Below are 16,192 nucleotides of genomic sequence, written 5' to 3'. Positions count from 1 at the left end.
AGTGAGTGACGACGCGACTGTGTCTTGCTGTCAGCAAGTGGGGTCCAGATGCCAGGGACACCTCGCGTTGGTCAGACCGAGGCGAGGCGCTCTTCCCGCCGCTGCCCGCTAGCGAGACCCCAAACTGCCAAAGCACACACGCCGCGCCGCGCAGTGTCCCTCGCACTCCACCGCGGCGGCGGCGGCGGCGCCACCCCCTCCGCCGCCTCCCTCGCCGATCGGACGGCACCTTCTCATCCTCACCGATTACCCCGCTGGGCTCCTATCCGCGCCCACCCCGATCGACGCGTTCCCCGACTCCTCTCGCGCCCACCACCGCCGCGGCTGCGGGATCGGCGTCCGATTCACGCGTGCCTTCCGCGCCACCGAGCCGTGCGGTGCAGCCGCTCGCTCTCGCGGGTGATCCTGCGCGGCCCGGTCCTGCACTGGATGGAACGCGCCGAAGCGTGGGCTGCCATTGCCCTGGCCTCGGACGCGTGATTCACGCAGGCGAAGTCGTCTGCTCTCACGAGGGCGCGGTAGGTGTTCGACGAAATTGACGAGTCCGGAGTTTCTCCCCGGGATCATTCGTGTTATAGGACCTTCTAGTGCTCGAGAGTGGCTTACCTGCAGCTTTGTGTTCCATGGTCGCAGGTTCTGTACGGCACTGGGATTGATTTCAGGGCATGATGCATCAGTGACGAATCTCTAGTTCAAAGCTGCTCAGTTATGCAATCTGCACAGGTACTATGACACTGGAGAGCCAGTTTTCAGCCTTTTTGTTTGTTTTTAACGATGCTACCTAGCCTTGTAGCAAATATATGTTGATGTTTTTACCATTATACTCCTACAAAGTAAGCTTCAGTTAGCTGAACAAACCGTCCTGATGGTAATGGTACTTCCTTAGAATACATAGATGTTAAGGTTATGTGTAAAAATCACAGTAATGATCGTTTCTGTTTACGACCTTGCCCCTTGTTAACAGTTTTTGGGCACATATTGGTGGGGAAGTTACACAATTCAAATAGTTCGTACACAGAAAACTGCTTACATGATGTGAGCCGAGGATGACTTGGCACTATAATTAAATTGTTGGAGTTCCACTTGCCTTCATGTTGTTTCCGTAAATCAATGAGTCTGTATGTTCATAGAAACGTATGTGCTTATGGAAGTGATATTCTGATCGTAGGTTAGGGTGAATAACGTGAGTTGACGCCTCGATTCAGATGGGTGAAAATTTCAGTCCCCGGGTTCGTATTCTTTTTCAGCCCATTTCTAGCTGAGCCTCGTGAATTGTATGATACTGGCTGCCCTATAGACATCGAGCATGCTATCAGTTGTAACCTTTTCTTGAATTGAGTTATTTTTCTGACCAATGTTGTTACCGTTTGAAGTTTTATTCCCTTGCATTAATTCTTTTTATCCGTTCTAAAAGCATAGTGACATACTTAAAGGAGGACTGCATGTCAATTGATAGATAGAAATGGAGCACAACGTTCAAAGAACAAAAAATGAACAAACGACCAACACGTCAGTCCCAAGCCATTGGAGATTCATCGCTGCCACGGAACCAGAACATGGACATAGGAGGCAAGGTAGTAGGATTGTTGGAGATAATGAGCACAATTTTGCTCCCAGGTCTACCAGAAGTATGGAGTCTAGAGTGCCTCCTTTCCAGGTTCATTAGTTGAAATAAAGTACTCACTATAAGTGGAAATCGATAATATTTCCACTATCCTAGTACTAACTCCAATTTAAATTACATGATAGAGAATGGAAACTGACATAACAGGTTGGGTGGGACCCTGCTGAACATTCGGATTCGGGTATCATACAATGCCCATACTATTAGGTAGCCACTCAGCCACAGTTCATACCTCGCTTCAACAACAGTTCTGGTAGTAAGAACTGAGAAGGTTCTGGTTCAACTATAACGTTCAATTCCAATTTGCCAGATTGTTTTCCATTGTACTGGAGAATCTTGCTAACTGGTATAATCGATTTGTGAAAGAGATCTTTTGATGATCATGGAAGAATAGTTTCTGTAATATATATTTGGTAACTATACTTTGCAATATGATGCGCTCCTAATCTTTTTTTTTTTCGAGAAAACGCAAAAGACTTTTGCGTTTCATTGTATTGAAAAGATAGGGGTTTAGGTTACAATCCTCCTAGGAGGTGGTTACAGGGCCAGGAAAAGAAAATCAGTGAACATCCCAAGTCTGCGGGATCGCGGCTTTGAGGCCTTGCGCGCCGGCTCTGGCCCAAAGCGCCGCTTCCTCCTTGATCTTCGCAATCAGGCTCGTGGTCGAGGGTCGTTCGCTGTCAAACACGCAGCCATTTCTGTGTTTCCATGTCATCCAAGGTACGAGTAGTGTCATGGATGCGAGGCCTTTGCACATAAGTGTCGGCGTGGCTCGTCTCGCGGTGGACCACCAAGCATTGAGCGAGTCCTCGCCATCAGGTGGGCGACAGGGGATCCTTAGCCAGGCCAGGGTCTCATGCCATACTTGTCGGGAGAATGGGCAGGCGAGGAGGAGGTGGTGCATAGTTTCCGGTTCCTGGTCGCAGAGGAGGCATCGTGGGTGGTGCTGCAGCCCTCTCCTGGCTAGCCTGTCGGCCGTCCAGCAACGATCGAGCCAGGCGAGCCAGTGGAAGAAGCGGACCCGCGGCGGCGCCCAACACTTCCAGGTGAGCTTCCAGGCATCGCATGGGATGGAGCCGTGGAAGGTAGTCTTGTAGGCCGATTGCGCAGTGTAAGTGCCGCTAGTGGTCCACTTCCAGATCAGGCGATCAGGCTCAGCAGAGAGTGTCGCGGGTTCGATCTTGTGCCAGAGCTGAAGGTATTGCCCAACCTCTTGGATCCCCAGCACACCATGGATATCACGTGCCCACTTATGAGCCTGCAGCCCATCGGCCACAGTCCGCAGCTTGCGGCGGTGTTTGGGGATGCATGCATACAGCTGGGGCGCGATTTCTCGGATGGCATGCCCCTCAAGCCATCTGTCCTCCCAGAAAAGGGCCTGCTGGCCGTTGCCGAGCTGCATGGTGGTGGAGGCGAAGAAGAAGTCGCGCTCCTCCGCCGAGAATTGCAGGTCGAGGCCGCTCCAGGCTCTGGTGCTGTCAGTGCGACTAAACTAGAGCCAGCGCATGCGTAGTGCCAGGCCGGAGCGCTCCAGGTCCCGGACGCCGAGGCCACCCAAGGAAATTGGCCGCGCGACGCGTTGCCAATTGACATGGCAGTTACCGCCCTGGGCATTGGCGCGCCCCGCCCACAGGAACCCTCGCTGGATTTTCACCAGCGCTTTGATTGTCTTCTTCGGTGGAGTTAGCATGAGGAGCTGGTGGATAGGGATCGCGCTCAGGACGGCTTTGACGAATGCGAGGCGACCCGCCTTGTTCATGAGGTGCGCCTTCCAGCACGGGAGCATACCGGCGGTCCTGTCGACGACGGGCTGTAGCTGGGCTGCAGTTGGGCGCCGTAGTGTCAATGGGATGCCCAAGTAGGTGATGGGGAGGTCCACGATGGGGCATCCCAGCAGGTCGACAACAGGCGTGGCTGTGGCGGGGTCGCTGCGGATCAGCGTGGCTGTGCTCTTCAGGAAGTTAACCTGGAGTCCAGGGGCGCGCCCGAAGAGTTGCAGGATGCTCTTTATCGCCTTGATGTCGCCGCGCGAGGGGTGGCAGAAGAGGATCACGTCGTCGGCGTAGAGCGAGACGACAGGGAGTGAGCGGCGGGGGTGTAGTTACCGTAGGATGCCGAGCTCGGTGGCGCGGTGTAGCAGGCGCCCCAGGGTGTCCACCACGAGGACGAAGAGCTGGGGCGACAGGGGGTCGCCTTGTCTCAGGCCGCCGCGGCGCCAGATTGCGGGGCCAGGCGCGCCATTCAAGAGCACCTTGGTGCTGGCTGTTGAGAGGAGGATCGCCAGCCAGTCCAGGAAGCGATTGCCGAAGCCGTATTGGCGCAAGACCTCGAAGAGGAACGCCCAGCTGATCGAGTCGAAGGCGCGTGCCAGGTCCAGTTTCAGGAGCACGCGCGGGGCTCCGAGTTGGTGTAGCAGGCGCGCAGACTGCCGGACGAGGACGAAGTTGTCGTGCAGGCTGCGCCCAGGGATGAATGCGTTCTGGTTCGCGCTGACGAGGTCGTTGAGCTTGGGGGCGAGGCGTAGTGACAGGGCCTTAGCGAAGACCTTGGCCACGAGGTGGATCAGGCTTATGGGCCTGTAATCGGCAAGACTGGAGAATCTTGCTAACTGGTATAATCGATTTGTGAAAGAGATCTTTTGATGATCATGGAAGAATAGTTTCAGTCCTAATCTCTTTAAGCATGACTACCCTGTGTTAATAACTTTTAAACTTTAAAGCTAGAACCATTATCGCTATGCAATCTTTCATCTAATTATTTCAGCCAGTCAAGCATGAACTCATGTTTGTCATGAATATTGCAGGCTGCAAACAGTGGGGAAAGTCATCACAAGGTTTGTACTTCTTTAAGTGCCCTTGGGAACAACATGTCAACTCATTCAGTCTGCAAAGTTCCCTTTTCTTTTTGGAACACTCATGGTTAAATATTTCAGTAGCTTAATACAATGAATGCATGGAATGGTGTTTGGTGTTCCTAAATGGATGTGTGTTGTTCATGATGTTGTCCAGCACTGATGTTCTCATGATGGTGCTCATTAAAAAAAACAATCTTAAATGGCTAATCCTTTTGTGGCAAAATTGTTTACCAAGTTTACTTAGAAACTAATGTTCAAATTGGTAAAATTCCTTTTCATATTCCATTGTATACTACTCCCTCCGTCCCATAGTATAAGAGCATTTTTGACAGTACACTAGTGTGAAAAACGCTCTTATATTATGGGACGGAGGGAGTATTACATTTGAATGCATTCATGCAGAAACTATTTGTAGTTGTACCAGTGTGTGCTTCTGCTATCTTACCTATATAATGTTTCTTGGGAATTAATATATGTGCCCATTCTCTCACCTCATGTAACTTTTGCTACATTATATTCCAGTTCTATTTTTCACTTAGAGAGCCATTGTCATCCTTCATGTTTGGGTCTATGAACTAAGGACTAAGTAATGTTTGTGCTAGTTTATTTCATTGCTATTGTACATGTGACCAAACTTTAGTACTGGAGACACGAAACATTTTCCCATCTAGAAATATTTACCAAAAAAGGAAAATGAAAGGAGAGTAGCAGCAAATAGATGTGTGACTTGCACATTGGATTCCATGAGTTGAGGCAGTAAGTAGCATGTGTCCAAGGTATATTTTTGGTGTCTTGTGAGCATACATGGTACTTTCTGTACCAATAGTGTATTTCCACAAACGGCTCATATATATGTTTGTTTTGCCAGACCATGAGAATGAATATTTTTTGAGAAAACGCAAGAGAGATTGCGTTTCATTGCACTGAAAAGAGGGAGTTTGGGTTTTACAATGCTCGTGAGCACATCAATGAACGTCCCATGTTTGGGGTGTGATGGCACGAAGCCCTAAAGCACCGGTGCTGGCCCAAAGGGCGGCCTCATCCTTGATCTTGGTAAGCAGGTCATTCACCGAAGGCCGTCCTCGTGAGGATGAATATTCAGTGGCTACTTATGCATGCATCTGAATTCACATTCACCGATTTCAGATAATTTGCACTATTTCCGCCAGATTACAATGTGCTGTTCTGAATAATGAAAATAAAATCATTCGTTGGCTTAAACATCCAATCTGAAAAGAATAATGGTAAACAATCTGTGTGCTATGGTACTCAGACTGGCCCATATAGGCCCAAGAGGTTAAAAAATGCTGATTTCCGTATCTTATGAATCTGACTTAAAGTGATAATAATAATGTCAGGTCACACAAGTTTTAGGGCCTGAAGATTTATAAGTTTGATATTACTGAGGAATTATAAATTTTAATAGAAGGGTCATTGTTTAAGTCTAGCAGAGCATGCCATCCGAACTTTAATCTACACTTTATTCCAGGAAGTTACGAGTTTCCTTACTCAGAGCAGTTCTTACTGTCCTCATATTTACCTGATATCTTCTCTTCCTCTGTTTCTGAACTGTCGCTGTGTGATTATCGGAGTAGTTGGTTTCCCTAATCCCTATATGCCTGCAGAGCAGAATACCATTTACTGTGGACGAGCACACTCGCATCACATCGGTCACTCTACTCAGTTTTACCTGACATGTTTATTCTGTTTTCTAACTGATGTTGGGGGCTGCGTTTAATCGACCAATTATTTGGTTTTCTTGTGGGGATGCAGGATGGAACACCAGTTGCTGTAGACGGGCCGCACACGCATCACATCGGTCGTCCGACTCCAGTGTACGGCACAAGGCACATGGGCGCCTGTCCTCGCGGAGCACGGCCATTACAGGCTCATGCTGAAACTAAGGTTAGCAGTTGCAAACTCTGACCTGGAAAACTGCACGGGTGATCTGTTTCTTTGCGAGCTGGAGCTAGAACAATACATAGAGTTCGGTGTCAGGAGGCCTGCCGCGTGTGTTCCTTGCATGGTGATGCCTGTTAAGGTGCCCAGCTTTTTTCGTGACCAGATGAACCAGAATTTAACTGGTGCACTCTGCGCCAAAGCCTGCCATGGCACCAATAATACGAGCATTGTACGTACAGACTGTAGCATCATCTTCCCCGGCCTAATTAATTCTGTTAAGGCCGTAGTCTGGAGCTCACAGGATGGCTCCTGCATGCCCTCAAGTTTTCAGAGTTGGGTTTCAGACCTTCGGCCCAGTCCTTGCTCCTTACTCATCTTCACGTCAAATTAAAGAAATGCACCCTGTAACTGAGACATTGGAATTCGGTTTCAGGCCCCGCGCTCGACTTAGAATGGACGCGGTTTTCCTGTAGGCTGAGGTAGCCGGTGACCAACCTATTTGTATTTAGCACCTTTTTTCATTTTCAGACGGATATCTAGCCTACTTACACATAGCTAGGTTTAGTACTGAGTTGGTCGGCTATATATGCAGTACAGTACACAAGTAAAAATGGTGGACCAATCTTGGAGGTAAATAAAGGCTTGCTGCCCTGCGAAGGACTTGCGTACGGGAGGGAGGGACCTATGTACAGGATGCGATGCACATTCAAGATCCTATGTTTAGTATAACATGGGTATGGGGCTAGTACGTACGGTTGCAAACACAGCAGCAAGAGACGTACTAGGATAACTAGGCCCGCCATGCATTTCGATCTAGACTTGGGAACTGTTGGGGATGAACGGAGGTATAGTGGTATACATATGATTGATAGTGATGTTATCACTTTTTAAAATATATGCAACATGTATTGTCATGGAGTCATATAGCCCTGTACATATACACTAGGAAAATGTGCAGAAAACCTCTTATGCAATTGGGAAAATGCAAAGGATTTTCATGGCTATATAACTCTAGCACCCCCTCCCCATCCTTAGTTTGGAGAGATAGAACCTGTAGTGTGCTCTAGTCCGGGCCTTGTAAGAAATCCACGAAATGCGATCCGGAGCGCATACAATTTGGGGAAATACAAAGGATGTTCATGGCTATATAACTCTAGTACTCCCTCACTATCCTCAATTTGGAGAGATAGAACCTGTGGTGTGGTGTGCTTCTGGGCCTTGTGAAGAAATCCACCAAACGTAACTTGGAAAGCAATCGCGTGATCCTGTGCACTGGAGGACACAAAGGAAGCATCAACACCAGTAGGCTTGGTAAGCTCTTCACTGAAAGCGTGCAATATTGATAATACATGTATTGTGATATTGTCCGACAAGGGAGTAGTAGTGTAGTAACAAAATCTCCCAAATCCTCTAGTAACCACTGTAGCCAAGTCACCGCCACTGCCAAAAGAGCCATACCATGCATGCAACTCGGTCTCTGCATTCAAATGGGACACTGTAGTCTAATTCTTTGTCTTCGACCTCATGGGAGAAACATCAAGAAAAACACAATAAGCAAAAAGGGATCGGTGATCTAAGGATCACTAGCCCAAGTAGCATTGTAATAGGACTGAAGCTAGAACGAACTGGAGTCTGTGAAGAAGAGATGGCGAGAGAGAGAGAGAGTCCCCACAAAGATATCATAGAACACGAAGGAGGTGACTTAGGGTGTGTTTGGTTGAAGAACGAGGTGGAACGTAATGGAATGATTCCATGATATTCCATGACATTCCATCCACGATGTTACGTTCCTATGTTTGGTTGAAACAATAGATGGAACGGGCCTACCGTCGCCGCTGCCGTTGCACCTGCTCGGGCCGTCGCCGCCGCCACACCTGCTCCTCGAACCACTGCCGCACCTGCTCAGGCCGCCGCGCACCTGCTCCTCGAGCCGCCGCAGAGGGAGAGGGAGAGAGCGGCGCCGAAGAGGGAGAGGGAGAGGGCGGCACCAGAGAGGGAGAGGGAGAGGGCGACGCACCTGCTCGGGCCGCCGCCGCACCTGCTCGCGCCGCCGTGCACCTGCTCCTCGAGCCGCCGCAAAGGGAGAGGGAGAGGGCGGCGCCGAAGAGGGAGAGGGAGAGGGCGGTGCCGGAAAGGGAGAGGGAGAGGGCAGCGCCGAAGAGGGAGAGGGAGAGCCATGGAGAGGGAGAGGGAGAGTGATGGTTCCGCATGGTTCCTCCGATTTGGAGGTACCAGCGCATTCAGAATCTTGGGGGAATATGCCGTTCCGGAGAATCAGTTGGTTCCGGTTCCTCTATCCAACTAAACACGGGAACGATCCGTCGGAATGGAATGGACCCGTTACATTCCACTTGATGACAGTAACCAAACACACCCTTAGTAGTGGAACGAAGTGGGAGCAGAGACGAAATGACACTGAATGTGAACATGATAGGAAATATACATACCTAGACAAGACTCCCAACAAGATGACAGTAGCAAGTTGGATCATACAAAATCTCATCGTTAGAAGTGCGAAGGTGGGCGTTGAGCTCCAGTGGAGTCTCAACCGTGCACTAATAGGTAGGGTAGGTGCGTGGGACAGCGTGACTCAACATGAGTGACACGTTGCATCATGGGAGTGGCGGTTCGGCAGGGGTGGCCCATGAGTGAGCATCGGCATGAGTCAACTTGGGAGGCGGGTGTAATACATCCGAGATTCTGGCGCCCAGCAGGGAAATGCATTAGGAGCAGCCGACGGGGAGGCAATCTAGGGTAGAGGCCAGATGCCTGAGGCAACGGTCGGTAGGGGAGCCCGGTGAAGACAGTGAAGCATGAGCTTGTAGCAGTGGCCTCGCTCGATCTGGATGACTGGCCCTCGAGCCACACGAGCGCCACCTTCGATCTGGACGAGGGACCCTCAAGATCTAGGTGAGAGCGCCGCGTGTGGACGATCTCGGACAGGAAAAGCGCAAGAGATAAAAAAAGTCTAATCAAGGAAAAGTTGTGGCATTCAGGAGAAAACGTAGGGTTTTGATATTATGTTGGAAATATGCAACTTGTATTTCCATAATATACACGTACATCTAAGGAAAATAGGTAGAAATCCCTTTATACAACAGTGAAAAATATCATAGTTTTAAGGGGAAAATAACGGGCTATGTCAAATATTGGCACCCTGTTCAAACAGCTATACTGTGGCTATAACCCGCTGTTTTGTAACTTTACCGGATAATTGTACATGGATACCATTTAACGGCACCATGCTCAAACCTCTATAGCGTGGCTATAGCCGGTTATTTGAAACTTTGAATTACAAATAATATACACGGTTATAAATATAACTCAAACAACCTCTACGTATTTGTTTCTTTTCCTCGCTTTGCTGCCCTTCGCAACTAGCCGAGTAGCTGTACCTGCTTTGGTTTTTGTTCTCACGGCTAGTGTCACTGGAATATGCCAACAAAGATGGCGACTACTTGGCAATGCAGTGAGAATAATCGAGGTGTCAGCTGGCGATTGCATCGGCTACTTTTACCTACCAGGTACTGTGGTATACTGGTATGTCTAAAAGGATACGTACAATGATATATTTCGCGCATGCAAGAAAAAAAGTTGGTGCTGCTAGCGTTTTTGAATTTTTGTGGACAGTTCCTGTTTGCACGCAGAATGGAGAAAACGACACCTCCTGAAGTCGCATCGGATCTATCACCAATAATAGCGACAGGAAGAGCACTGCTGCAGCAGCAACATCAAAAATGATACCACTGGACATTAAAAGCTTCAATGGACGGCACACTCATATGATAATTAACCTGCCCTGAGACGACTTAACTTAAAACAAGCGGTGTTTACGACCAGGCTGCCAGCAAATCTGCTGCACGGTTTGTAAACATCCCATTTTCTGGAAGCTTTGTTTAATCCTACATGCATCTACTGGTATTAGCGTTAAATAATGTTTCATTTTCCTTGAGCTATTTTCCACCGTACAAGTTCTTCTCGTTTTCATGCTAAGATGGCCCAATACCGCCCGGCCAGCATAACACTTCGAACTAATCTGCATCTTGAGGTAAGTGCTCGACCCTAACTATTCTCCTGTGAGAGAAGATGAATCTCATATAATCTCTGCACAGCCAGCTGATGGCCTTCTTTCAGTTTGGACAATCACACAAGAGTAGTACTCATTGCCTAGTCTCTCATCACTAGACATTTACATAAGATGTGAGCCTGACATCTCATACCTTAATAAGGGCGAAACCCTAGGATAACAACAGGCTGAGATCCATGTATACATCTTTGCTTTCGTATGCTATAGCAGCACTAATGTCTGGGATGGGTATTGGGGAATAATTATGGGTGGCTAGCTTTCTGACCCAGGGAATATATTCATCATTTTGAGCTGCGATTTCTCATGTGCCTGGTCTGTCTGAACTCTGAACTCGTTATCCCTCCTGCTCTCCCTTCTCATGCCTGTACTTTCCCTCGCCTATCTTTCTCTTGCATATATCTGTGCATGCACTTTGCTGGTCTTTTCTTAATATAATATAGTTCATTCAAAAGTAGGCACATATTAAAAGACCACACGAGACATTGATTCTCTTTTTAGGACTAGAACATTGTTTAAAGTTTAAACATATATATATATAGCTCTTTCTAGATAGAGATAGGGTCAACACTGTGCATACCTAGTCAACTGTAATGGAATCATATTATATTTTTTTTAGTGCGTGCAAACTATCTTGAATCAACACACCAGAATGCTGAATCTACCGCTATAAAGCTACAGCCTTTATATTGGGCATCCAAGTTGCAGCGGCTGTTGCTCACATATATACCAACGTACGTACTGGTTAAAACCCTGGTAGGGCTCAAAACATTTTAACATTTGCATCTGTGTGTGTATTCTTTTAAAACTTTATATGCATTCACATGTATATTTTCTTAACTAAGCTGCAGGTTCATACGACAGATCTGTAGGTGGTGGCAGCTAATTGAGGATGGGTCATTATCTCAATGTATAGTATATTAAAGATGAAAAGGTAAAATTCCCACCAAAAGGAAGATAACCTTCCTATAAATGGATGCTAGACAACAATCTGTTTTATCCACCGGTCTCTTCAAATTTATATTGTCATTCAGAAACACAAAAATACTACTCCCTCCTCCCGGAAATACTTGTCATAAGAATGAATGTATCTTAGATGTCTTTTAATTTTAGATACATCCATTTTTATTTGTTTGTGCGACAAGTAATTCCGGACAGAGGGAGTATTCATCTCTTCTTTATGCTTAAGACTTTGTACTGAGTGTTATCTAATGGTGAGAAGTAAAAATGTGTATCTTTCCTAAAACTAATCACATGCATGTTGTATATCCAACAGTTTTTGTGTAATTCAGCTTAACTGAACTGAAAGAGTTTCAAAGAATTTTCAGTTGAGTATAAAGTTGTTATGCTGCATGAAAGTTATAAATCTAAAAGGTAAACCCTAATCATACAACCCACAATGTTCTTTATGTGCATGCAAATAGCTGCAGGATCGAAGCTTTGATGGATGGACATATTTCTCACGTGTCACGAGCCGCGAGTGGAAAAAGCTAATCTCAGCCAGGTCCGATCCGAATTCAGTAAGAAGGTAATTTCAACCAGAGAAAAAGATTAGGAAACCAGTTCTCAGAGTAATAATAATCCACTAAAAACAAAGGAGAAGGCATTTATAGATGCAAATCTAAGCTCACACCCTCGGGTGCTGCGGTGGTGGCTGGCTGCTCGCAAGCAAACTGACCTTGCGGGGAGAGCACCAAAGAGGAAGAGGAGGAGGGGGAGGCCGCCCCGAGAGAAGCCGAAGCTTTCTGCTCTTCTCCTCTGAACATGGGCAGCGTGACTGTCCGCCGCTCTCCAGCCAACGGCATGCCTGTGTTGCCATGCGCAGCCATCGGCCCCCTCCACAGCGCCCCAGGCAGAGGGTTCCCATTGATCGGCTGACCGACCGACCCGATCCCTCTGTAGAACTGCTGGTGTCCGTAGGAGACACCACTACTCACCGTGGCCCATGACGGGTACAATGTCGTGCCGAAGCGGTGCTGCGGGTAGCCAAGGAGATGGTGGTGGTGGTGCGCGCTGCCAGCAGCCGCCGCTGCCGCGGCCATCGCCGACTGCATCTGCACCCGCTTCGCGTGTTGCCGCTCGCGCTTGTGTGCGTTCTGGTGTCCCCCGAGCGCCTGCGACGTCGGGAAGTGCCTGCAGCAGTAGTGGCACTCGAACTTGCGGTTGCTGTCAGGGGCGGCGCTTGCAGCGGTGATGGCAGCGCCACCGCTGCTCTGCTTGGTGGCTGAAGGGGTCGCGCTGCTGGTAGCGGCGTCTTCTTTAATTCTGCCCTCAGGTGATGCATGCGGGACGTCAATGCCGAAGAGGCGGATGCCAGAGTTGGGGCTTTCTCGCTGAGGAGCACCGGAGCGCAGGAATGGCAATTCGGAGAAGGACGCAACGTTGCCAAAGTCATGAGGCTCCCGCATGCTCGCCGCGCCACCACCGATACCGCCTTCACCACCTCCGTCACCGCCCATGCAACCAGAACCAGGTGGATCGAGAAAGCTGCAGAATTTCCTAGGCTATCTAACAGCTCCTTGGAAGTAGAAAACAATATCTCACGCTCAGCTGCTAGTCTAGCGGCATCAGCAGTGAGTAGCTGTTGGGAAGAAGAGGAACCCCGGCCCTGAATGTCATGGAGTTAAGGAGGGGGCCGGCGGGGGCATGAGAGGAGAGCCAGGGAGAGAGAGAAGGTAGTAGGGAATAGAAAGGGCAAGAAGAAGGTCTGGCGCTCATGTCTCTCAAAGGAGGAGTGCCAAATGTATAGAAGCGATAGGTTTCGCATCGCATGCTTGGTGAGAGGAATGGGGTGCCGACGGATGGGGCAGGGTAATTGTCACCTTACTATCGTGCGTGGTTAGTTAGGGGGAGGTGGGGGCGTCCTGCTAGATGGGAGAGGGGAGATGTGGATACATGCATCGTCCATCCATGCCTTGGCGATGCCGTAGTACAGTAGTAAATTCTTGGGGAAGGGCTGGGGCCTTGGGGGAGCCCATAGTACACAATAAGCTCTGGCAAGTACTACTGCACTGCACTAGGAGGCTTTTGGGCTCTCCCACATAACAAACAAGTACCTGTCACTGAGACTGAGGAAAACCATCTCTCTCACTCCCTCACTCTCACGAGAGCTCTCTCTCTCTCTCTCTCCTCTCTCTTTTTCTTTGCTTTCTTCATTTCTCTGGCTTTCATGCATGTGTAGGCATCAGTGAGTACGTGACAAGCTCTGAGCGTGGGCCTGTCGCTCTATATAGCAGCTATGTGGGGGTGGTACTGGCTGTTTTATGGGGGCTCTTTATAGCTGTTGGCTTCTTTACATCTGGAGCTGCAGGCTTGTGTTTGGAAGTGGTCCTGTCGTGCAGATCTAGCGGTGGCAGCCTCCTTGTGGCTACGCTAGCACAGCTGCAGCTGCGTGACTGATCGATTTCTCTCGACCACCTCCAAAAAAAGACTATACTCTGCTGCTGTCTTAGTTTCTTATCTTGTTTGCTTTCTCTATTCTTAAGCTATACCTTATATGGGAGCGTCCTAAAATATCTCCCTACTCCTGTTACCACTGCTATTCATGCATCTCAAAAGCTAACTAACTATACCCCCTCAATTATCCTAGCTAGTTAGGTTGTTGTTATTGTTAAGCGGGAACTGCATGACTAACCATGCAGGAATCATGTTGCCTTGTTCACCTACCAAGCTATCCCCTCCGTTCCTATATTCTTTTTAGAGGTTTTACTAGAGGATTACATATGGATGTATATAGACATACTTTAAAGTGTAGATTCACTCATTTTGCTCCGTATGCAGTCCCCTAATGAAATCTCTAGAAAGACTTATATTAGGAACGGAGGGAATATGTACTTACCACGGAATATATATTCATCTAATACATGCAACTAGACGGTGCGTGTATAGCTAGGTTCATCATGCTATAGGCCCTGCTTTGTTCTTTTGCTATAATGAAGCTACTCAGCACTCACTTTGTGTTTTTAGTCCCTACAATTAAAGGGAGGCCACCTGAGATAGCGGACACATGCATGATTTGCGGGAGCCTGGCCTCATTGGATGATCCAAGAATAAAATTTTTACAATAGCTTTTTCTCTGAGGACACAAACAATGATGTGACGTCAGAGGTATTTATAGGTGGTATCATAGGACTAAAGATGACATGGAGGGGAAATAAAGAGAAAACAATAGTACAGGAAACTAGACCACATCATCACAGATGGTTTAGCATTGCCATTGAGTCATTACTGGGCACATCTATATGTGGTGCCATTGTAAGATTGGTATCATTTGTGGCGTGCGTATAGATACAGCAAAACAAAGGTCATTTGCAGCGCCTTTCTGAAACTTTCACACCTCCTAGATATAAAACCTGGCGATTTTTTCTCTCTACCATCATCCCCCTGACATTATTTCCCAATTTTTTGCATAATTTCCCTGACCCCTCCCTTGCTATTCTCCATTCCACGCTGGTTCAATGCCTCTGGGGGTCCGTACTTCTTGATCACTGTACTTCATGCAATATGCTTAAACTATAGTCACACGGATATATTGTCATTAAACAAACCGAGCACGTATGTGTTCCACAGGGTGGAAGAAAAGGCAGATGGCTGTTTCTCCGGCCGGCCGGGCAGCCACGTTCCAGGGCGATGGGGATTCTGCTGCGCCAATGTGGGTGCTATCACATGGAAAGGTGTGCTCCTCTCATCAACAGACAACAAGCTTTGTTTTTATGAAGCATAACATCCTCCGTTAAAAGATCACCCAGGTGCTTTTCTCTCATGCATAGATCCTGTGTCCATATCAAGATATCATGCATGCCACTGCTGGAGATCGTTAGTGTCTTTCCAAGACTAGAGAAGAATAACACTCGGCATCAGCTGTAAACGAAGCCACATAATGATTGGTCATCGTTAGTTATAAGCTGTGTGACCAGCACTGTAGCACAAATGACGATACATAGTTTGATTTGTTGTGTGCGTAGGCCGCGGGAGATCATTCCTCTGTTGTCGGAAAAGATGGTTTAATTTCATGTGCTATTTGCCATGCATCAGACTAGAACTTGAAGTAGTGGCCCAAGAACTTGGAGTATTTATCAGGAGCACTTGAAGAATGTGTGGCTGTTGGTTAGGACATGCAAGTTGGTACATACGTGTTTATATGTGTACGTACGTAGGACCGAGTACTCACGCCTTGTTTACGTGGAAATTTTAAAGCTGTTCACGGCATGGCAGTGTGAATGTGGAACCAGTTGTTGCGTGTATAAATTCAAGATCTAGCAGCAGAGGGTCACTAGGTCCAGAATTTCGCGAACCGAATTATGCTGTGCGTCGTACTGGTGGCTAGCTAGTCGTACCAAATGATTCAGACAGACAGACAGAATGCATGGTCGCTAATTAAATTGATTGATTACGGCTCTCTTGACCAGAACCAAATACATACAAATCCTAGTGGTTGGTTACGGGTCTAGATCTCACCAGCAGCTAGCATTTCCAGCACTTGATAACCAGCTACTTGTGCTAATCAGAAGGGGACCTTCCTTTCGTCTTCACAGAAGACGCCACCATCCTTGTTCAACCTCTACCAATAAGCCTTGCTGTTTTGAAAGTGGTGGTGGGTCATATGGCATAGGAGAAAATTGGATCTTGTCAGTTTTGTTAGCAAGATCAAAGGCTGCTGCCTGTGCGAATTTGCTCATTACTCTCGCTCGCTTTCTTTCGGAAATGTTGCTCATTATTCCTCTTTAAC

At 47.9% G+C, this 16,192-nt stretch overlaps 1 protein-coding gene and 1 long non-coding RNA gene across 5 annotated transcripts; one reads left to right on the top strand and one right to left on the bottom strand.

The window, feature by feature from the left end:
- The first annotated feature begins 208 nt into the window (after window positions 1-208).
- On the top strand, window positions 209-15,725 carry LOC123449305. Of its 4 annotated transcripts, XR_006631991.1 has the most exons (8): window positions 214-518; window positions 634-723; window positions 1,169-1,229; window positions 4,428-4,457; window positions 5,347-5,531; window positions 6,252-6,383; window positions 15,034-15,137; window positions 15,234-15,725. It is a non-coding gene; the product is annotated as an uncharacterized LOC123449305 (long non-coding RNA). The 4 variants fall into 4 exon arrangements; XR_006631989.1 differs by having other exon boundaries at window positions 209-518; window positions 4,428-5,531; XR_006631992.1 differs by lacking the exon at window positions 1,169-1,229 and having other exon boundaries at window positions 216-518.
- LOC123449304 (zinc finger protein 8-like) lies at window positions 11,981-14,187 on the bottom strand. Its single transcript, XM_045126469.1, has one exon. The coding sequence runs from the start codon at window positions 12,921-12,923 to the stop codon at window positions 12,072-12,074; it is 852 nt and encodes a 283-aa protein (XP_044982404.1). The 5' UTR covers window positions 12,924-14,187; the 3' UTR covers window positions 11,981-12,071.
- Window positions 15,726-16,192: the final 467 nt, after the last annotated feature.

This window comes from Hordeum vulgare, chromosome 4H (assembly GCF_904849725.1).
Source record: "Hordeum vulgare subsp. vulgare chromosome 4H, MorexV3_pseudomolecules_assembly, whole genome shotgun sequence".
Lineage (NCBI taxonomy): Eukaryota > Viridiplantae > Streptophyta > Magnoliopsida > Poales > Poaceae > Hordeum > Hordeum vulgare.
The sequence above is the reverse complement of the archived record's forward strand: the minus strand, read 5'-3'. Positions and strand labels throughout refer to the sequence as shown.